General features: G+C 36.4%; 2 protein-coding genes across 4 annotated transcripts; one reads left to right on the forward strand and one right to left on the reverse strand.

Annotated features, from left to right (window-relative positions):
- Positions 1-1,208: 1,208 nt before the first annotated feature.
- On the reverse strand, positions 1,209-8,210 carry LOC121257748 (actin-histidine N-methyltransferase). 3 transcript variants are annotated; one of them, XM_041158943.1, is made up of 5 exons: positions 7,831-8,210; positions 3,955-4,121; positions 3,080-3,379; positions 2,711-2,974; positions 1,209-1,803 (listed from the first exon to the last, which is right to left on the reverse strand). In XM_041158943.1, exons 1-5 carry the CDS (start codon positions 8,159-8,161, stop codon positions 1,426-1,428), a joined length of 1,440 nt encoding a protein of 479 aa, XP_041014877.1. In that variant the 5' UTR covers positions 8,162-8,210; the 3' UTR covers positions 1,209-1,425. The 3 variants fall into 3 exon arrangements, with proteins under 3 accessions (XP_041014877.1, XP_041014879.1, XP_041014878.1); XM_041158945.1 differs by having other exon boundaries at positions 3,955-4,131; positions 7,831-8,019; XM_041158944.1 differs by having other exon boundaries at positions 3,955-4,143; positions 7,831-8,019.
- A 5,095-nt stretch (positions 8,211-13,305) lies between these two features.
- On the forward strand, positions 13,306-18,567 carry LOC121257689 (ankyrin repeat-containing protein At2g01680). Its single transcript, XM_041158845.1, has 3 exons — positions 13,306-13,978; positions 14,543-14,952; positions 17,496-18,567. Exons 1-3 carry the CDS (start codon positions 13,669-13,671, stop codon positions 18,369-18,371), a joined length of 1,596 nt encoding a protein of 531 aa, XP_041014779.1. The 5' UTR covers positions 13,306-13,668; the 3' UTR covers positions 18,372-18,567.
- The last annotated feature ends 4,663 nt before the right edge of the window (positions 18,568-23,230 follow it).

Raw genomic sequence — 23,230 nt, forward strand, 5'->3', positions numbered from 1 at the left:
AATCGAGATAATCAAGCACCCGTCGCTGCAGCAGCCGGAGATGAGGCGTGTCATGAATGTTATCCGAGGATTCACCCGGCAGCCGTCACCTTCGCCGCTGGGATTGGCCTACAGGCAGCCCATGATCTCAGTTATTGGGAACGCCTAGAATATCTTAGTTTAGCACTCTCTGTCTGCCATGCATCATCGATCTTTCGTTAACCAGTCTCTGCACTTGGGGTTTTATTTTATTTCAGACGTTGTATGTACATATTCTTGGTGCAGGATTTGATGGAAACTTCACCACTTTAGGATCATAGGTTGAAAGCTTTTATGTGGTAAGAGTTTCATATTTCCATGCTTGTCTCACTCTGGATGGAATATGCATGGTTTAGATCAGTTTTAGGTAATAGATATCTTTCTGTGTTTGCTGGCAAATCTGAGCATAATCGGAAACCCCTTTTTTTTTTTTTTTATCTTTGATATTGTATTCCTTTTGGTTTGGATAGGAATTTATTTTCCCACCATATTTTCCCTTGTCCTTCAAGGAACCTCAAGAATAGCCTTCCTTCTTATCAAAAACGGAAGGATAGCCTTCCTTCCACAACAAGTGACAATTATTGCAAGATGAACCATTTGCCAATGCAAATCTCTGTCTCGGATAGCAAGTAACGTGACTTGTCTAAGATTCGTATCTGGCCGAGGAAAAGGGGGAAGAAAAAGAAAAAAAGAAAAGAAGAAGTAGAGCCTTTTACACTCACCATGTGTACACAAAGAATGATTGGTATAGAAAAAGTAAGACCTTTTACACTTAACTATTATTATTTCTGTGTAAATCTTCCAGCCCACATTTTCCCTCCCAACATCACATAACTCATTCCATGGTATCGGTATTACAAAAAAGAAAACATCAAGAACAGCATTTATGCAGGACGGAAATTGATGTCTTAATCGAAAAATGCAGACCAAGTGTTCAGAACTCTTTTGCATTATTACATTCTGTTGCAAGGCAAACCAACAAAAAGAAACCTCCTATTTTCTACTTGATATCTCTATATCGGTGTATTTATTGAATTTGGACATGCGTGAAATAGCGGTAGGATAAACCCAAGATATCCGCTTCATAGCATTTGAAAAAGAAAGTGACAAAGCAAAGGAAAAGAAAACATGATGGCCATATCTTGACAAGGGCAGATGCAGTCATGGGGTAACGTTGACATATACCCAGTTGCAAAACCATAGATAACTGAAGGAGTTGTCTCCAGAATAGCCAGTCAAAATTTTCTACAAACACAATCGATAGGTAACCGAAAAGCAGAAAGATAGCTGAAACGAATACAAGAATGAAAACAGTAAAAACAGAATGACAACATACATGCCAATATTTGGAATAGTGAAGATCCCTGCACCAACAAATCACATTGAAAATGACTCCATCATCATAAATTAGCCTTGTGCCGTCGCTTCTTCCTTTGACGAGAATAACTTTACCCTCCTTGTGAGATCTCTCATCACATCTATAATCATATATTTCTTCTGCCTTCTGAACTGGATGGCCAACTCAGTTGAACCTGAGACACCCTCTTTCAATAGTGATTCGTCCTCCATTATTTTGGTGGGGAAATGTCCTAATGCAATAACACAGAGCGCAATAATGGTTCGGAAAGCAGCTACTTCATTTGCAATACCAAGAGGAGCTTCAGCTGATAAAGATGCAAGTGTGTTCAAATCATGCTTGTGCACTGTATCCATGTCGCTCGCAAGGAGTACTCTTACGGCTGCCAAAAATCGGCCATCTACTAACTCTGGACCTCCCAAGCTTACCTGTTAAAAAGACAAAAGAAGGGACAAATGAAATGGCCACTCTAAAACTATGAAGTGGAAGTTTTTCATGAATTTTGTTAGGCTCAAGCGGCTCCAACTTATGCCCAGTCAAAAGCCACTACCAGCATACAACTTACAAGATTAAATTTACAGATGACATCAGGGAGTTGGATGTGTAATGAGGGTAGGCCTTGTCAAAACCCTTTTTTAAGGTCAAGAGACAACGAGTCTTGGCTACTTTCCCGATGAGAAACTAGCCACAGAAGAATGTCTATTTCTATAGTCTAAAGAGGCAGTTTGTTCAAAGTTTATCAAACTTAAACAAAGGGAAGCAAAGTATTATGTCAAACATCCTACAGTCTTTATCACGAGGGATGGCACAAGCCTCATTTTTTTCATATTCCGGCCAAATTCTAACAGATTATCATGCTAAGCATAAAAACATCAGAAATGATCCATTTTGAGACAGATTTCATAAGCAGTTTAAAATAACTGAATTATGACACCAAGCGCAACTTCAAAGTACAAGCCAACAAAGGGGAAAATTGGTTTAAAAAATAACTAAAATTTCCTTCACCTGAAATCAAGGGAAAAAAAGTAGACAATGAAGCTTTTGCTCCAACACAAAGTGTAAATGAGGAAACACATTTTTATTAGTTAAAAAATCAAGCCAAAAGAGGACCAATAACATTAAGGCCTCATTTGGTTACACAAATCGTCTCAACTCATCTCATCTTATCTAATCATTACAATTTTTTCAAACTCCCACACAAAATACAATAAACAATTCAACTTTTTCAAATCCCAAAACAAAAATAATATTAAAAAATTATATTCTAATAATATTTTATTCAACTTTCATCTCATCTCATCTGTGTAACCAAACAAGGCCTAAGAGAGCACAGACCTTGAGAATAGGAGTTTCTCCGTAAAAATTTAGCTGGGATAAAATGTCTTCCTGCCACGGAGCTGGAGCTGAGAAGCTGGGCGAAGAAACTCCAGCAGCCATGCTTGCAGCATCCAAAAGAGCTCCATCATATCTGAGTTCAATACAGTCATAGGGGTTGGAGTGTATCACAAATCCATAATCCAGCAGGAAAAGATCATTGTTTAAACAGCCATAATTAAGTAATAAGGGATCATTTTGTTTGATCACTCTTGCTGCTACAACCTGGTTTGAAAGAGAGAGAGTGTGTGAGAGAGAGTTCAGTGACCAAGTTTTACAAGTAAATCAGATTGGATTTAAAGAATATTGGAAAGACAAAATAAAACATGCCTTTATTGGAATCTTCAAGTTCCCAGCATCTTGCTGCTGAACTATTTCGGAATTTGGATTGAAGCTATGGTTGCACATATCGATGAGTGGAAGCATCATGGGGACATAGTTGTGGGTCCCATCTGGGTGCATTTTACCGTGCAAACGAAATGCCCTAGAAGAGACTGCCGACATTGCCCACCCTAAGGAGGATGCATCTACCATTTGGCCACCAAAAGGGTGATCATCTGGTTTCAGATCCTCAAGAATATGTCTCACTTCTTGCTCAAAGTCAAGAAGAAACCGGCATCTCTTGTTTACCTGTTTGAAGAAAATTGCTAGCATCTTCAGATCATAGTGCAAAATCAATTTTACTCAAGGAATCTCTACAGGGGCTATAATTGAAAAACTCAGATTTAGGAGTTGGATGGCAGATGCATGTCTAAGTATCAGCTGTGTCTAAATCGTTAACTTAATTATTGAAGAGTCTGATGTTTTACTTTTGTATTATAGAGCAAAGCAAAGGGTGTATCAAGCACAAGTTGACATAGAGTAACTAACTACTATTGAGTTATTGAAAATTTTCCTTTCTTACCCTTTTACATGCTTCAATATGTTTGGTCGGTATCTAGCAAATATTCTACGTTCATACCATCTCACATACGTTAGACATGGGTACTTGACACATTCTGTATGTGTTCATGTAACACAGAACAAGCATGTGTACAAAATCATAACCAAGAGAAACCACAGGCAAAAACATAACCAAGAAATTCTGTTGCAGTTTTGGCCTTGATTGGATTTGGGTGGTAGGATTTTGCTGCATCCCTAACTGGCCTTTTAACAATGTTTTTGAACATTATATATATTGTCTTTAAGCAACTCAAATGTCATACCTGATGAAGAAGAGGAGCATACTGCAAGTTCTTTATATCCTCCCCAGGGAAGAAGATGGGTACACTGTAAGTTTCAGGGAGATTGCTGATGTATGGCCACCAGTAGGATCCAACCTTTGCTCTTTCTTGTAGAAGCTTCAAACCCAATTTCATTGCCCACAGTTCCTCTGCCAAATCCTTCCACAATGTCTAATTTACTCATATTCAAAACTCAATACAGCCTAATTTACACAACTTGGTGTTATTAACTTATACCGCATAGAGAATCCAACGAGCTATCACACAAGAAAAGGGTCCAATGTTATGTGAAAGTAGATAAATGTATGCATGCCATAGCAAAACTTACAAATCAATAGGGAACTTAACCACAGTTCCTCAGATTATTTGACCAGTAAAACTTATATGTAAAAAAAAAAAAAAAATCTCACCGTAATAGCTAATGTAGGCAAAAGTTTCCAAAACAAAATACAGCTTTTTTTTTTTCTTATTAATATAAATCGTTCACTTCAAGGGATTAGAATCAGGGTCCTTTGCTCACCGCCTCGACTTAATGGGTGGAAGTGATGTGACTTAGTAAACTACAAAATACTTGTTCTAAACAATAATCACGTTTCTGTTCTTATGAGGAATCTGGGTATCCTGGACATAACGTAACAACAAACAAAAATAAACTTTATACACCTTATACCATTACATCTTAAAATGATTTCTCAAGTTAAGGAATGATTAATATTGAATAAAGCTTGGTATATCACCCTCAGGCCCTTAAAAATAAAGTAAAATAGAAGCTCATAACAAACTCATCTCTAGGCCCCTGAGATTCTAAATGCTGAATGAAAGTTTTTAAAAATGTGATAACATTCTGCAGAAGAATGGTTGCTTTAAAACAAAAATAGTCACTAACCCTTTGGAGTCATTATGAATCCCATAAGCAATTCTCTATTCACTGTTTTCATAATTAACAAAAGTTTCACTAAGAAGCTCAAAATGTGTTCTAGTTCACAGGTTTTATACAAGAAAAATACCTATCTAGAGAGAGGAAAAGATAATAGAAAATGATGTAAGTTTTAGCCCATTAAAGTCTGTAGAAGAAGTCAAAAAATTCTGAATTGAAAAAGAAAATCTTGAGCTCCTTCATAGTTGGTTCCAGGTCCTCAGAGATTCTAGCATTTTTTCCCTCCAAGTACACCATAGCAAGTAGGAACTATTTTCCACACTGCAGCAATTTTTGAGCTCCACCTACACTCTACAAGAGTAAAAAAGATCCTCTATTCAGCTAACATATAACCCAAGACAAACCAACCAGACAGAAAAATCCAATCAACAAAACACCAGCTATCTCGCAATAGAGTAAAAGACGACCCACAAACTCCCGACTCCTTTTACACATGCAGCACCACCCAATCACAACAATGTGTTCTTTCCTCAAAATTGTCCATGGTGGGAATATTTACCAAAGAGGCTGTCTAAGTAAAAATTGCCACTCTTGGAGGCACCTTAGTCCGCCATATCTTCTTCCAAGGAAACAGGTTGTTATGATGAGGAATAAGGACATTCTAGAAAGAAAAAACATAGAACATCTCTCTTTCTTGGTGGGAGCCCAATTAATATTGTCATTAAAGGTATCAACCTCCCTATTCATCATTAGCTTTTTCTTAATGTAATACGATATATACCAGGCTCTCCCCCAATGACATAATCACAACTAAAAATCCACTGAAAAAGCATTCCCACATATATGCACATGATCACTCTTAAGAACATTCTACATCACATTATTTGGCTACACAAAATCTAGTAAGTGATAATGACAAATCTTAGGTCCCCAACATCTGTGGCAAGAAGGGACACTTTTTGGCCATTCTGCAACCAAAATATGATAAAAGCATGACCTTTAGATAAGATGATGAAAGAGAAACTAGAAGCAAAAACAATGAACTCTCATGAAACCTGAAGAAATGGAAACCAAATTCTTCAAATACAAAGGAGAGAGTAAGAGGAAGAGAACTAAAAGAATATCTATACAATCTCATCAAACTCTAAAGTAGTAGTAAGCTCCAACTTCCCAAAGTCCAGAAAAGCAGAATGCCGATTCTAAAAGGTGGAAATTGCCATTTGAGGAAATACACGAGTCACAGCAATATGGAAAATGGTCCCTATATGTATGTGTTGGTGTATTTGACGGGAGCGAAATGTTAGAAGCTTCGAAAACCAAGAGAGAACAATTGAGGAGCTGAAAGTTTTTTTCTTTAAAACATTGTTTTCTTGGGTGGGGGCTATTGTTTGTAATGGACTCAATGTCCATGACTTTCTTCTTACAGTTGTAAATTATAGCTAGGTATTTCTCATGTATACTCTCTGTGTAATTGGGCTTTGCCTATTTTTATGAATAAAACTTCTTGATTACTTATCAAAAAGAAAAAGGGAGGAAATTGCCATTGCTCCAGACTCCTAATCAAGCAATAACTTTGTAGATAATACTTATGAGTTCTGATGTAAAGCGGGCTTCTCATTCCTTGTCATTCATCCTAGGCTTTTCATGCCTTTTTTTTTTTTTTTTTTTTTTTTTTTGGCATACACATAAAACCAGCACATATATTAGAAGCATGTAAAGTATTTTACCCTGGGCGAAGCCTATTTTTTGGCACAATAATAAAATTTACTTTCCATAAGCCTTACTCTTCTCATGATAAGTATGAACATAGCAGAGACTAAAGTCTTGGCTGTTATCTATATATGCAAGGATATAGGCTGACTTCCTTAATTGGTAAAGTATACTGAGACCACATTAATCATGAGTTGAGACATAAATCATGGATTCTTTCACATATGTTAGTACCCATATTTATCCTTAACAATTGTCCAGTAACCAGGTTTGAACAAAAGCCTAGTGATAGAGAATGCCGCCAACCAGCTAGCAACAAATTTATCTCCAAAAGAATCAGTATTTATTTATTTATTTGATGAGTAAAAGAATCAGTGGTTATATCTTAGCTTCATCCCAAGAACACCCATACATCAAGGACATTTCTCAATAAACCATAACCATCATTATAAACTGAATACTGTTAAGGAAAATAAATTAAATATCAATAAGAATCCTACGTTGTACCACACTAGAAAGACAGTAAAGGCATGCTTAGAACTCAAAAGGCACCAATAACATAACAAACTGCAATAGCTGACAGGAACCCTAGAATTATAAACAGCAAGGATATAACTAAATCTAAGGCCAGGAAAAGTGTACTACAATCGCTTGCCATCATCTCATGCTTTACCTGACTGTTGACCATCTTAGTAAACAATTAATGTTATGCAACTGTAGCAACTTTAGCATTGAAATGCTGTGGACAAGCCCAGACAAAGAATTCAATTTTCACCAGACGTCCAGAAAGACTTGATTTGAATAGTGTGTTACTTTAATGGAGAAAGAAACTACCATTTCACCTTAACAGACATTATGTTACTAACAATCAACTAGTTAGTTCCCTTTAAAAACCAATAAGATGCCTGCCTCATTAACGTGCTTTCCCCATTCAGCATCATTTTCATTAAGTGATATAGGAACAACTGTTTGTTTGCAGCTGAAACAAAGTTCACATAAAAGCAGTTCAAGAAAAATTTAAAATTGCACATTGTTGCCCACACAAGAACACTCCCAGAATTTCCAAAAGAAAAAAACCGATCATATTAGCTATAATTTTGAAGAACCCAGCATCCACGACCATACTATTAGTCAAAACAAACGCGTTGGTTTTCCCGGAAAAAAATGCAAAATGTAAATATCCCCTCGAATAAAAAATTTCAAAAAACACAGTCTACAACATGTCAACATAAAGACTATCGGAATTAAGTCTAAAAGCAAAAGCTCCATACCAGGAACTCGGTGAGCCAAATTGGCCAAAACAGAGTCAAGACCATCTCCAACGTCTGACTCAAACCTCAAGGGAACGTGGTCGGGAAGAGCAATAAGGTTGGAACCTTTCGGGATTTCTGCAGATGCAGCGAGTCCAAGACCCGTGGTGCCATCCTCGGCTATCTTCACCGCCGGATGTACGAACCCACCTTCCCTCCGGACCCACTTGATAAGGTCAGGTGGGTGTGGCACCAGGCGCGCAGGACCAGAGGCGGACGCTGAGGTTGTGGCCGCGCACGTTAGAGCACGGCAGTGGGTTAGCGAGGCCATTACCATCTTTGATGCAGCCATGTTGGAGCGGAGCCACTTAAGTTGCTGACCAGACGCCCATTTATAGCTCTAGCCTTTGTTCTTGATTTTCCTTTTCATTTTTTTTTTTTTATCATTACCCTTTTAAAAAAGTCTATGTTATTAATTATTATCCACCACCATTTCACATATAATTATATATTTACAAGAAAATTATATTTTCGAGCCAGTACGTAGAATACGTTTAATAAAATATTTAAGTGATATAATTTAATTTGGAAGAGAATGTTTATAATTTGAGTCCTATAAATTCAAATTTTGTTATTTAAGTAATATGGACAGCCTTTACACACCGATTTAAAAATCGAATAATTCTACTTACAATATTTCTAAAACCTTTTTATAATTCTTTTACGATTATTTTACAACTATACAATATTTCTGAATTCACTCAACCGTTCGAGATATGATTCACACCCGTTTGAACGAATAAATCATGGTTTGAATGGTTTTTAGATTAAGCTCAGCAATGGTCGAGTCAACTCGATGGCCATTAAAACGAAAGGAATCCACCGATTCCTTTTGTTCTTCCTCAAATAATACACATACAAGGCTGGGATGTGCATAGAGACATCTCGACCTTGTGTTTTCCGACCACTTACTATTGTCTTTTGATGAAAACTTTTCATTTTCCTATTTGCTATCAAAAATCAATGAAAATAACACGAAAAAAACCTATTAAACGTTACTAAGTTGTGTACCTCTTGTCTGGAAGTGGTATTTGATGGTGGCAGTGACACAGCAGTGACGATGGCAGAGGAGCGATCAACAGCGTACGTGGACGATATAGAGAGAGAGAGGGAGAGAGAATGCGATCAATCGGGAAGTTCAGACGTCGTTTATATGTGTTATACCGTTCGAACGTATGTTTTATGTTCAAATGTTCAAATGAAATGTTCGATCGATATTTCATACGAGTTACTGTTCGAAGGGTACCTCGTATGCCCTAATATATTACTAACAATAAAGTTAGGAAAATGATAGTATGACTCTCAAATATGCCTACCAAATGTGTCCATTAATATTTTTTTCTTTTTTTCTTCTTTCTTAATGGTTAAGAAAGTGACTATTAGTGAATTTATATATTTTTTATTATTTTTTAATGGTTAATGATGTTTAAAAAATACTTAAAGAAAAAAAAAAAGGAAGTCATTTGCACTAGTGTGCATATTTGGAGTGCACATTTGGTGTGCACCTTAACATTGTCCATAAAAATACCTTAATTAATATATTATACTCTATTATACTATACTAAACTATATTATATTATATAATATTATCATATAATAATACACTTTTTTAAAGGGAAACTGTCATCATTCATTCATCAGATAAACTTAAATACATGACCGAATGCATTTTGAGATGTTCTCATATCAAATATGACATCATAAATCAAATTAATGCATTTGGAGCTCCACCAATACAATATTTCCTTTTGTGACTGCTTTGGTCTGCACTATTGCTACTAGTCTCTACAGACAAATGTCTAAGAGACAATACTCTCTGCCTAAATAGAGACTCAACATCACTTTCATAGAAAGAGAGGGCTCAACCTCTACAGACAAACGTCCGAGAGATGATTTTTTTTTAATTAATAATAAGAAAACAAAAAAAAAGTAAGATAAATGTGAAAAAGAACAGATTACAGTTTGAACTAACTCTGGTAGATTTCGAAATATGTGATGGCCCGTGAAGGCAACACATTTGACTCTTTTTAGCCACAAAGGTCATATTTGAAAATGTCCGGTGGTGGCGAGTCCCGTGATCTGGTGCGTATATTGAGAAAAGCTACCTGAAGGGGTAGCGTGTGAGGACCACGCGTAGTGATATTTGCAAAACCACCACTTTCCTCCGAACGATTTTCAACCTGTGTATCTGTTTGTGCCGCAGGTGTCTTTCAGGAGTTTCCAAAATGCTGTAGATTTGTATTTTTCGACCTTAAAGAAAGAAAAATAAAACTAAGTAAAAGAAACATTGATAGACGAGGTAGGTGAATGGAAGGAGGGAAGGAAAGGGAGAAGGAGGAGGAAGCCAAGGCCTTCTCCCCCTCTGGTGAAAATTAGGTCTGAAAACCTTGATTTTTTACGAGAGAGAGGGGGGAGGTGGTGCTTAGGGTTTTTTCTTAAAATATACTATACTGTACAATACTAAATTGTACTATACTATACAATACTATACTATACTATACTATTCAATATTATACAATACTAAACTATCAAGGTTTAGTATTATGCTAAACTATACTATACTAATAATTACTAAACTATAATATAGTAATAATATACTATACTATACTATAAAATTCTAACTAAACTATACTATACTATTCAATACTAAACTATAGTATAGTTTAATAATAAACTAAATCATACTATACTATACAATACTAAATTATACTATACTATACTATACAAAACTAATACTAATACTATACTATACTATATTAGACTGCACTATACTATACTATATACTATACTACACTATACTATAGTCTAATACTATGCTATATACTAAACTATAATATACTATAATAAACTAAACTAAACTATACTATACTAAACAGTACTAAACTATACTATATTATACTATACTTTTTTTCCAGTGGCGAGTCATGTTCAAACGGTGGCTAGGGTTTTTGGTGCTTGCTGAAATAGTGGCAGGAATTTCTCCCTCCAATCCTTGAGCATCGGATTAAAATTTGAACGGTACTTAAGTACCATTCCAATAGTGTCACAAAAATTTTGTCAGTGGAAAAAATGCCGCTCTAAATTTTCACATTCGAACGTAAATGTGAGGGGTTAGAAAGATATAAATTTTAAAAGGTCGCACAAGTGACGACTTGTTTCACCGTAATAAGCATTGTTTTAATTGGAATGCCGGCGTTTCAATTTAAGGAACTTGTTATAACGACATTTTCTCGTTGTAATTATTTAAACAATGCTATGTTTTGGTTGAATATCGTAGATCACTCATAGAGCTGCACACTCCTCATTTGAGACTTCTTTGATTTGCAGAGAGAGCTCAGATATTTGAGTGATCTTTTTCTTTAAAAATTCAGAGAGAGAGGCAATCACACTTGGATTTAGAGAGAGACAAAGAGTGAGAGAGATAGAGATAGAGTGAGTAAGATTGAGGGAGAGTTAGAGAAAGAATTGCACAAGAATTTTCACAAGAGACGATCTTTGGTAAATATCTATGCATCTTTAACTCATGTTCTTCATTGTAAATTTTAGATGTTTACTAATTTTATTGTATCCCTTAAATGTGATGCAGGTATTTTGTTGTTTATTAGATTTTTTGGAATTGCATTGAAGGTAAAATATCTTATTTCTATTTATTATAATCTATATTTATGTTTGTTCATTTGTATTGTCCATGATTTATGAGATTATGTTTATGAACAATCATTGTATCTTGAAGAGTGTATTTGTTAATGATGTTCTGCGTTCGAGTCTGGAAATTGAGTTGCAACCGTTCGAATAATATCTGTTACCATTTGAACGATTATGTTGCATTCGAACGTACATTATATACGTTCAAAAGTGAATTTGCATTATAGATTACACAGAGTACTCTAACTAAATTCTAAAAATATATTTTAAATTATCACACAATAGAACATCATAATTAAATTTAAGACGTTAAATAACACAATTGAACAATATAATAATAAACTATATCTAATACTACAAGGTTAAATAACGCAATAGAACAAAATAATAATAAACTATAATTAGTACTTAAAAACATGCAACAAAGTGAATAAATATACTAATAAAAAATAATTTATCAGAAGTAGTTAACATAATGAGAGTAATTCTAATTAAAATACTTAACAAAATACTTAATATAAAATAGACATATACAAAAATATACTAAATGTCTAATGACGTAAAATTTAAAATATTCTTAAAAATAATATTATTTACTACGCCTAAACAACCCAATTAGATTTAAGAAAATCATATAGCACAATTGATTATATTTAAGGCTGGTTTGGATTTAGAGATGAGATGTGATAATTTTAGATAAAAGTTAAAAAAATATTATTAGAATATTATTTTTTAATATTATTATCATTTTAAAATTTGAAAAAACTGAATTGAGATTTGAAATTTTTGAATTGTTTATTATAATTTGTGTAAAAATTTGAGAAAAAGTTGTAATGATGAGATGAGATAAAATAGATGAAACACTTTCTGAATCCAAACGAGACTTTAAGAAAATCAAATAGCGCAATTAATTCATATAGCAAAAAAATAATACCTGAATTGTATAATTATATGTTATTTGATATATTCTTGTATCATGAATTGTTGTTTTGTATATTACATTGAAATAAACTTTAGACCTGTTCGAGAGTTATCAATTCTATTAAATGGTTAATTGATAACTCTTAAATTGTCCAGAGTGGACAGTTTCAGATTGTAAGATCATTCTTGCAAACTATCTAACTATATCTATTTGCGTCTAACATTATGATTTTGATAGAGTCATCCCATGTTATTATTCGGATATACATTTTCAGTGATGGTGCATCGATGTGTTATTTCTCGGTGCACATGACCAAACAAGACACACACAGCTTGGGTAAAACAAGAGTCACATACTTGTCGAATGACGGTGGTTCTTACTCATCTTATAGATTGGATTCAAGAAATAAGGGATGCTATTCATCATCACACACTACACTTTACATATTTTAAAATTATTTTTATTATTTTTTATTTTATTTTATTCTTGTTAAATTAATTGAGTTGTTATTCTTATAATTTATACATTACATACTTGTTATAGGAAAAATAAAAAAAATTAAAATAAATATGATGTGTAGTGCGTGAGGATGATAAGTAGAAGTATTATTGAGGAATAGAATAATGAGGTGCATGTATTCTGTTGGGAGTCCTACTTGTCATCTCTACATCACACATCACACTCAATTTTTAGTTTTTTTTATTCTTGTTAAATTAAATTTTTTTTTTTACTTATCATCTATATATCATATATTTAATAAAAAAAAATTATATAAGATGTGTGATATAAAGATAATGGATAAAATCTTTGATTCTTTTGTAGCCGAATGACGGTTTTTAATTTAGTAGAGAAAAAAGTGGAACGAAAATAAAGGATTGAAGGTTTTTTCGGTTTTCTCTCTAGAAAGGAGGAAAAAGGTGTTTAGAGAGAGAGAAAAGAGAGAGGGCTAACTGTCCATGCTCCCCCTCGTCTTCGAAGGATTGAAGGTTTTTTTGGGTTTCTGAGAAGAGGAAACCGCATAAACTGAACTCAGTTAACAGGCCCGCATCTCTCTCTCTCTCTCTCTCTCTCTCTCTCTCTCTCCCTGCTGGAAGACATCAAACAAAATTTACCAGTCACTTCCCGTTGAATGATAAGCCACATACAATCCATTTTCCTCTGTTTCTCTTCTATTCTTCCTTCCGTCAATGGAAAGTTAGAAACTAGATAATCTAGTGTTACTCTCTCACACCATGGACTCCAATTCTCTGCGCTTCATCACCCACCAGTCCTTCTTCTCTGCCGTGCGTTCCGGTGACCTCGACTCCCTCAAACAACTCTTGGATAAGCTGACCGGAGCCGAGCACTCTGATGGGTCCACCGTCTCCGATCTAATGTCTTTGCAGAACGACGCAGGCGAGACCGCCCTGTACGTCGCCGCAGAGAATAATCTTCAGGAGCTGTTCACATACCTGCTCAGATTCTCCGATCTTCAGACTCTAAAGATCAGGTCCAAGTCTGATATGGACGCCTTTCACGTCGCTGCTAAGCGGGGCCACTTGGGTATTGTTCTCAAAACTGTGGCTATGCTTTAGCTTTCAATTCTTTGTCTTCTTGGTTTGTCTGTCATTATCGGATTTTGATTGGGTTTTGGGGAATTAGCTAAAGTTTTCCTTTTCTGTACGGTTGTATGTGATATATAGATTATTGGGAATATAAGCTGCTTTTGCTGCATGGATGGTAAGAGGAAGTGATTTAAGTTAGTTAGTTTGGTTACTATTTCGTCGCTGACCGGAAGTACCAGCTTTCAAGGCTAGAATCAGTATAATTTTTTGCTTCACGAAGCAAGCAAAAGTGTTTTGAGAATCCTAACAAAGAGTTGCCTAATTTTTTCTCGCTTCTGAGGCATATAGTGTTGCTTATAGTGCCATTAAATTGTTGATTTCATGTAATCAGAATTTTGGAGATTAAAATCTGACATATCTGGGATCCGAAGCCTCTCTATTGAGTACTAGGTTTTACCCTGACTGTTCATTCGACATTTATTATAGTTTTGGAAGAATTTCCTTTACCCAACGAAGAAAGGATTACATTTTCTAGTATGATATTGGCCATCTTGTTCTTTAGGTATTGTGAAGGAACTTTTGGGCATTTGGCCTGAACTTTGTAACTCTTGCGACTCCACAAACACCAGCCCCCTTTATTCAGCTGCTGTTCAGGACCATTTGGATGTAGTGAATACCATCATGGCCGCTGATTCTGGCTCAGTTAGGATAGTAAGGAAAAATGGGAAGACTGCATTGCACACGGCTGCCAGGTATGGCCTCCTTCGTATTGTGAAAGCACTTATAGAGCACGATCCTGGAATAATCAGAATCAAAGATAAGAAGGGCCAAACAGCCCTCCATATGGCCGTAAAAGGTCAGTCTCCTTCAGTCGTTGAAGAGATATTGCTTGCAGATTGCTCTATACTGAATGAACATGACAAGAAGGGTAATACAGCTGTGCATATAGCCACAAGGAAAGGCCGTTCACAGGTATTCTACTACTAGTTTTAAGTTAAAGATGTTATCAAATTTGTTCTCTCTTTTAATTCTGTGGGTATTAGTTGTTGCTGGGAATATAAGTTGGAATGGAACAGTTATTACTAGTCATTAGTTTGGTTGTAAGCCTAGAACAGAACCCTGAATATGTATTCCACTGTTTGGAACAATGGCAACACGCTGGTGAATAGAATCATGTTGCAATCTATTCCCTAAAACACCATCATAGTATAATTCTAGCTTACATTTTTAAGGACTGTTCAATTTATCTTCAAATTGAAACATACGCAAATGTTCAATTCATACTTCAAACCCGCCAGCTAAGCTCCACATATACTTCGCTGCCACATTAGATACAAGTCAGATTCATAAAAAACAAAACAAAACAAAAAGCAATCAAGAAAACTAAAACCAAAAATTATAAGAACCTAACAATTTAAATTACAAAAAACTCTTAACAAAAACCAAACAAGAAAAATTGAAAACCAAAACTGGAAAAAAAAAAAAACAGACAAAACTATCACGTGTAACCTATATCAGGATATCTTGATCACCTCTTTATGTGATGGTACATGGCCTTGTTAGTCATTTAAGATGAGGAAGAGGCTACTTATAAAAAAAAAAAGATGAGAAGAGGTTTAGGAAAAGCATAAAGTAATTGCTTCCTTAATGTTTGTGGCATTGCATGATGGCAGGCAAGGTATGACAAACTGATGAGGCTTCAAGTCATAAGTGAAAAAATTACCTCTTACATTTGTTAGCATTTACCATTAACCATGAAAGTCGAATTAAACAATTAGATTTATCATGTGAAGTCTTACTGGGTGATTTGTACCATCTTTCTCATTAACTTTTTTGATTGGTAAACAAGATTTTATTGATCATAAGAGAAGGCAAGAGGCCAAGTATACGGGACATATACATCATCTTTCTCATTAACTGTTCACCTTTTGGCTATTGAAAACCTTATCGGGGGCTTCAGCCTTGACTATTGGGAACACTTTATTTTTATGGGTAAATTAGATTGATGAAATTAAAAAGTACAATAGCAGGGGGTGAGAATACCCAACAAACACGAAAAAAAAAACATTGCAGTGCAGAAAATTAAGATAAATTGGGAAATGTCAGTTCAGAGTTTGGAGTTCCCCTTAGGCTTTGGGTGGGGCTCGGCCTCCGAACCGTACGTGAGATGAGTTTCTGTCTCATGCAGTTCGGGCTGATGACCGGGGAAAGTTTAGGAGATATGGGGAGACCAAAAAGCTGCCGGCCAAGTCAAGGATAGGCTTGTTGGAATCTAGAGATTTTGATCCAATAACTTCTCGACTCATGATCGAGAAAAAGCCATCATGAAGATGGTTTCGTCGGCTGAAGGAAAATTCATGAGCACTGCAACTCTGTAGTTGGGATGATCATTGAAGATCTCCTCTCACATTGTTGGTGGAGCATATGAATGTAGCTCCCGGAAAAAGAAGCGTGAAGCTTCTGGCTAAAAGGGACATCAGAATCTGCTGCACCCGGACACAACAGCTGGGGTCAACGCATGCTGCCGGCAGTGCGTGTGGCCCACGAGCTGGTCAAAAGTTGGAAATTCTCGGTGGGGCGGTGGAGCCGGACACGAGAGAGTCTAGAGGGTGTGTGTATGGTGGTAGCTAGCGGTTGGGCGTAGATCTGAGGCTAAAAGTCCCTGAAAAAAAAAAAAAAAAGCAAGAATAAAATTTGAAAGAAATATAAAAACAACATAATTTGTCTGGAAAGACAAATTGGCAGCCAGCTAGAAGCGATTGGTGTAAAAAAGAGGCTGAAATCCTAGTAGGTATGGCCGCTCTTGGTGGCCATGCGGTGGGTGGAGGGAACAGCCAGTGATCATGGGCTGATGAAGAATGGGCAGTGCTTCCAATGATGGTGGTAGTGTAATGAGTTGGATTGAAGAGAAGGGGAAAAAACTAATGAAAATGGAGAAGAAAAGAGAAGGAAGATGGAGGGATGGAAGAGAGGAGAGAACTGTTAGAGGAGGGAGAGGAAGGTTGGAGGAGGGGAGAAGCCTTCCTCCAGTTGAGATTGTGGGTGGGGGGCTTGGTAGTGGTAAGGATTTGAGGGGAGGGGGTTGGGGGAGAGCGCAAGAACAGGACAAGCATTCAAACTATTGGAACACTACTTTCTTGTTCTATGAATGATATAAATTGAAAAAAAAATAACAGCATAAAGAAAAAAAATAGCAATTTAAAGGGTTTCATCCTTTAGGTTTGCAAACTGGTAAGTATACCCCCAAATTGCTTGTTAATATGCTCTAATTTTTTACTTATAAAAAAAATGCTCTAATTTCTTTATAATCTAAATATAATTCCACCACCATGTTTATATATCTTACTTTTACGCTTTAGTAAACTAGAAACTTGGACATAATATCCTCTTAAGTTTTTCCTTGATCACATTTCAAAAACTAAGCTTATGTTTAAAATCTGATGCCTTTACATTTCTTTTTTGTTGTCTCTCTGATGTTGGCTGTGGTACTGAATATTGTTTGCATTTTTTCTCAGATACTAGGCCTTTTGCTGAGCTTTACATCTGTTGATGTCAATGCTATTAACAATCAGCACGAGACTGCAATGGATTTGGCAGATAAACTGTCATATGGGGAATCAGCATTGGAAATTAAGGAATTCCTAGCTGAAGCCGGTGCCAAGCATGCCAGGCATGTTGGCCAAGTGGATGAAGCAATTGAACTCAAAAGGACTGTGAGTGATATAAAGCATGAGGTGCACTCACAACTCAAAGAAAATGAACAAACCAGGCGTCGAGTTTCTGGGATTGCCAAAGAATTAAAGAAACTTCACAGAGAAGCTGTTCAAAACACTACGAATTCGATCACAGTTGTTGCTGTTCTTTTTGCCTCAATAGCATTCTTGGCTATATTCAACTTGCCTGGCCAATATTTTAAGGATGGACCGAATGCAGGCAAGGCTAACATCGCGGGCACTGCTGCTTTCAGAGTGTTCTGCCTTTTGAATGCTACATCTCTCTTCATTTCTCTAGCCGTTGTTGTGGTTCAGATCACTTTGGTGGCCTGGGACACTAGAGCTCAGAAGCAGGTTGTGTCGGTAGTTAACAAGCTAATGTGGGCTGCCTGTGCCTGTACTTGTGGGGCTTTTCTGTCAATAGCATTTGTAGTTGTTGGAAAAGGAAGTTCATGGATGGCTATTACTATCACCCTTACGGGAGGACCGATTCTTCTGGGGACTCTTGCTAGTATGTGCTACTTTGTTTTCCGACAACGCTTTGGGTTCTTCCGCAGCGACTCCCATAGACGCATCAAAAGGGCAAGTGGGAGCAAGTCTTTCTCGTGGTCTCACTCTGCGAATATATCAGATCCTGATGACTATAACTCTGACATGGAGAAAATATATGCTCTGTAGACAGTCATAAGAACACGAGTTAGCTCTGATGATGAATGGCTATCCCAATGTGAGTAGTTGCTCTTGCATGTTAGCTATGTATGTAGTTTGTAGTTTTGAAGGTTGTGCGAGGGAGAAAGTTGGTGCATAATGTATATTTACGAACATTAAGTGTATCATGCAAGTTACAATCTATATGGGAGGTTATTTGTTTGCAGCAAATTAATTGCTTGCCGATTGTTATAGGAACTACGAATCTAATGCGTCTTGGGTAAAATTGTGATGGTTTGACATGGTAGGGTGGTAAATCAGGAATGCTTCCACTTCAACTCAATCCTAATCTTCTCAAGCAACTTGTTTGTACAATGGTTTAGGTGGCTATGTTTTTAATATATCCTCAAACCAGCTTGAATTTTTCAATTTTCTGAGCACCTGCGAACTGGATCAATTAAAACTGCCAGATCTCAGCAAACTAATGCCAAACCAGTGGATAAGTGATGTTAAATCAACATATAATGAGAAATAATATACATATTTATCCGGGGGGTTGGATTAGCTCTATACACAGCCACAGATATGAAGTTGAAGAGAGTGGTTATAGAAAAGGCTTACAAAAATTGGAATGACAAAGGACTGATTCATCTAATAGGCCGATTCAAGCTGTTGAATTGCGTCTGTTGGTATTTGTAAAAAATCTAAATAAACACTATGACTTCCTCCTAATTGCTTTATTGGAATTCAAGTTTCTCATAATTGTTCTATACACTCGTAAATGAAATGTTCGATTTTATCATTTATCCTACCATAAAAAATGATGGTTTGAAGGAATATTCTCCTACCATAAAAAAAAAATGAAGGAATGAATATTTAGTTGGAAGACAAAGCAAACGGTTGATGCGCATTTGCTCTGAAAATTCGTTGAATAACTCCAATAAGAATACGATGAATCCAAACACAACGCAATTTATGTACGTGGGCTCAAACGTACTTCATTTTTTACAAAGGGAGGTGTGGTTTTTTTCATAATAAATAAGGAGCCCACCCGGTGTCAAGCTATCTCCACCTATCTCAAATCAAATCATTAATGAGGCTCATTACTTTTTTAACTTCTCATAAAAAATTAAATATATCTTAATATACTTCATACATTCAAGCACAATATGACACACAAAACACTACTATTCATAGATCAACTCAGATTATCTGAAATCACCTTAGCACCCAAATGCAGTAAATGCCTTAATGTGACAATTCAATAAAAATATTTTTTTTATAGGTAAATGGTTAAATTATATTAATACAAATAAGCATAACCCAAGTATACATGGAGTATACAACAGATAACACCTATTTAGGAGATATAAATAGAAATAAGAAAATCATGAAAATCGAGGTCATTGAAATCTATAGCTTTGGCTCAAAGAAACAGAGTTTTAAAAAAAAGTAATCTAATCTCCTCCAATGAACGCTTCCTATCTTCAAATGTCTGGTTATTTCGTTCCTTCCAAATGCACCATAGAATACAGATAAAAATCATTTTCCACACAATTAAGATTTGTGGAATACTATCGAGGTTCGACCAACATGCTAGAAGCTCAACCACTGTAGCAAGCATAATCCAGGCTAGCTCTATCCGTCTATATACATCGACCCATAGTGCTATAACAATCTCGTAACATAGTAGAAGATGATCCATAGTTTCACAACTTTATTTACACATACAACACCATTCCACCACTATCACAACACGTTTCCATAGGTTATTCATCACCAAAATCTTTTCCAAAGACACTGTCTATGCAAAAAATGCCATCCTAGGAGGGGCCTTATTTCTCCAAATTCTTCTCCATGGAAAGTGATTGTTCTGTAGTTGTATGAGAGCCTTATAAAAAGAACGAACTGAAAATATACATTTTCTGGTGGGTATCCACCACAAAGTATCAGCTCCTTGAGTGCTCGGTCTTATGGAGTATAAGAGTTGAAAAAAATCTACAAAGTTACTGACTTCCCAATCCTGGGTAGTCTTAGTGAAGCTCATATTTCACTGGAGTAAATCACCATCCCTCTCCATGAGGTCCACCACTGATGCTTCTTTCTCACGTGCAAGTATGAACATTATAGGGAACGAGTCCCTGAGAGCTCTATCTCCACACTATATGTCATGCCAGAATTTAGTTCTTGAGCCATCTCCTATCACAAATTCACAATTCTAGTATGACGGGCAAACACTCCACACCCTCTCATCTAATATGCTTCCATATACCCACGCCATAAACCCCGTTGACCGCCTTAGAGCACAATCCCCCCACGTGCCTCCATATTTGTAATCAATCACTGACTTCCACAAAGCTTCGTGCTCCATATTATAGCACCAGAACCATTTCCAAAGTAAAGTTCAATTGAACATCCTGAGATTTCTAATTTCCAAACCACTAGAAGAGATTAGGGAGCATATCTTGTCTCACTTGACCAAATCAAGTCTTCTCCAAAGGAAGTCACGATGCAATTTCTTAATACGTCCGCCACACTCGCAAGAATTAGGAATAAAGATAAGAAATATGTAGGTAGATTAGAGATATTGCTTTTAATTAGAGTAACCATTACCACCTTTCAACAAATACAATCTCTTCCAACTTGTTAATCTTCATTCAATCTTCTCAATTACTACATCCCAAATAGTTTTAGCCCTGGAGACAGCCCCATAGGAAGTCGAAGATAATTCCTAGGGAAAGAAGAGATCTTACAACAAGGGTGTTAGCCAACACCTGTATATTACGAATGTTGCCAACTGGAACCAACTCTAACTAAGATAAGTTCACTTTCAACCCAGACACAGCCTCAAAGCAAAGTAGCAGTGCCCTTGGTGCCTGAATCTGGTTTAGATTTGCCTCGCAAAAAATAAGAGTATCATTTGCAAACAACAAATGGGAGATGTGAAGAGTACCTCGATGTATGTCACCAACCGAAAAACTAGCCAAAAACCCATTGTTAACCATCATTGAAATCATTCTGCTACATGCCTCCATGACTATGACAAAAAGAAGTTGGGACAGGGGATCCCCTTACCTTAGACCTCGAGAGTTATTAAAAAAACCAACTAGGCAGCCATTCACCAACACTGAGAATTGTGCCATAGATATGCACTACCTTTTTCCAAAACCTCACCTCCCAAGCAAATACAACAAGAAATCCCAGTTAATATGATCTTAAGCCTACTCCATATCTAACTTGCACAAGAAATCCAAATTGCCCGGTTTTAATTTGCTGCATAAGCATTCATTGGCAATGAGAACTAAGTCCAGAATTTGTCTTCCCCATACGAATGCGTTTTGGGGTTTCGTAATGATTTGCCCCAAAACTCCTCCCAGTCGATTTGCAAGCACTTTAGAAATGATCTTATACACCCCATTCACAGGCTAATGGGCCTGTAATCCTTAACCTTTGATGCTCCAATCTTCTTAGGAATAAGTGCAATAAAAATGGTGTTGAGACTTTTCTCAAATTTTCCAACCGAAAAGAATTCATTAAATACCTTCATTAAGACTTTCGTCAAACGGCTTCTCCAACTAAATGACATTCTACTGCTCAATGGACTCAAATGTTAGCCCATCAAGCTTCGACCTCCACCCCTCTGGCTCTGTAAGTAGTTGCTCAAAATAACCAACAACATGTTCTTCGATCACCAGGATCTCCATGCAAACAGCTCCATCAATATTCATCATCTCAATGGCATTAGTTCTCTTATGGGCATTTGTCACTCTATGAAAAAACTTAGTGCTACGATCACTCTCTTTCAACCACAAAGTCCGAGATTTCTTCCGCCAAGAAATCTCCTCCAATAGGATAACCCTCTCTAGTTCTGAGACTAGTTTTGTCCTCCAAGCAAGTTCCTTCAATGAAAGGGCCCATCCCTCTTGTGCCCTCTCTACCTCATGAAGCTTCTCCAATAGTGACTTCTTACGGTTGCCTATATCACCAAAAGACTGCACATTCCAAAGCTTTAAATCTTTTTGTCAAAATTTTCAAATTACCTATAAGAATGAAGCTAGGGGTATCTTGGATCTGATAAGAGGACCAACATTGCCTAACTCGTTCTACAGAGCCTTCAATTTTTAACCACATATTCTCAAATTTAAAGTATTTCCTTCCTCCTTGAATTCACCTATAATCTAACAAAATAGAGAAATGACCAAAACATAAGCGAGGCAGTCTTTTTTCTCCTAGGAGACTAAAAATCTGTCTAATCTAGACCACGTCTGGTTATTTGACCATATGAATGCACCACTCATAAGAGGAAAGTCCACCAACCCCAACTTAGATACAATCTAAGAAACTTGACATTGCTGGCCGCAACCTACTATCTCCCAATCTTTGACTTGGGAATCTAATAACATTAAAGTCTCAGCCTATACACCAAGGAAGGTCCCACCAGCTGTGTAACCTGACCAACTCTTCCTATAGAAAGTTTCTACTGATGTCCAAGGTCGGCCCATAAATTCTAGGAAAAGCCCATCTAAAGTTATCCTCCACATTTTGAAAAGAACAAGCTACTGTGTATTCCCCAATATACTGATGCTTCTTGAGATATTTTTCATCTTGGTTTCCTGCAAGCACACAATATTCACCTTCCACTTTCGAAACAAATTTTTTTATCCGCAAACACTTATTTACCTCATTAAGCCCTCGGACATTCCATGATATAATCTTAGTCTTCATGGAGACAAAGTCAACCCCCTCCCTTTGGATCTTTCTCGACTTGAACTACCCTCATAATTAATAGATCAAGTTAATCTCTTGACCTCCCTCTTTTTTTTTTTAACTAGATTTCTTGATATGAATATTTCCAACTTCAATGGCAAATAATAAAGCCATAAATTATT

The sequence above is a fragment of the Juglans microcarpa x Juglans regia genome, chromosome 3S (genome assembly GCF_004785595.1).
Source record: "Juglans microcarpa x Juglans regia isolate MS1-56 chromosome 3S, Jm3101_v1.0, whole genome shotgun sequence".
Classification (NCBI taxonomy): domain Eukaryota; kingdom Viridiplantae; phylum Streptophyta; class Magnoliopsida; order Fagales; family Juglandaceae; genus Juglans; species Juglans microcarpa x Juglans regia.

Excerpts from the sequence above, each read along its gene's own strand:
- LOC121257748 (XM_041158943.1), bottom strand. The coding sequence starts at position 8,161 with ATGGCTGCATCAAAGATGGTAATGGCCTCGCTAACCCACTGCCGTGCT. Across the intron at positions 2,975-3,079 it reads ACTTGAAGATTCCAATAAAG|GTTGTAGCAGCAAGAGTGAT; the intron begins GCATGTTTTATT and ends CTTTCAAACCAG. Across the intron at positions 1,804-2,710 it reads GAGAAACTCCTATTCTCAAG|GTAAGCTTGGGAGGTCCAGA; the intron begins GTCTGTGCTCTC and ends TCTTTTTAACAG.
- LOC121257689 (XM_041158845.1), top strand. The coding sequence starts at position 13,669 with ATGGACTCCAATTCTCTGCGCTTCATCACCCACCAGTCCTTCTTCTCT. Across the intron at positions 13,979-14,542 it reads TGCTAAGCGGGGCCACTTGG|GTATTGTGAAGGAACTTTTG; the intron begins GTATTGTTCTCA and ends CTTGTTCTTTAG. Across the intron at positions 14,953-17,495 it reads CAAGGAAAGGCCGTTCACAG|ATACTAGGCCTTTTGCTGAG; the intron begins GTATTCTACTAC and ends ATTTTTTCTCAG.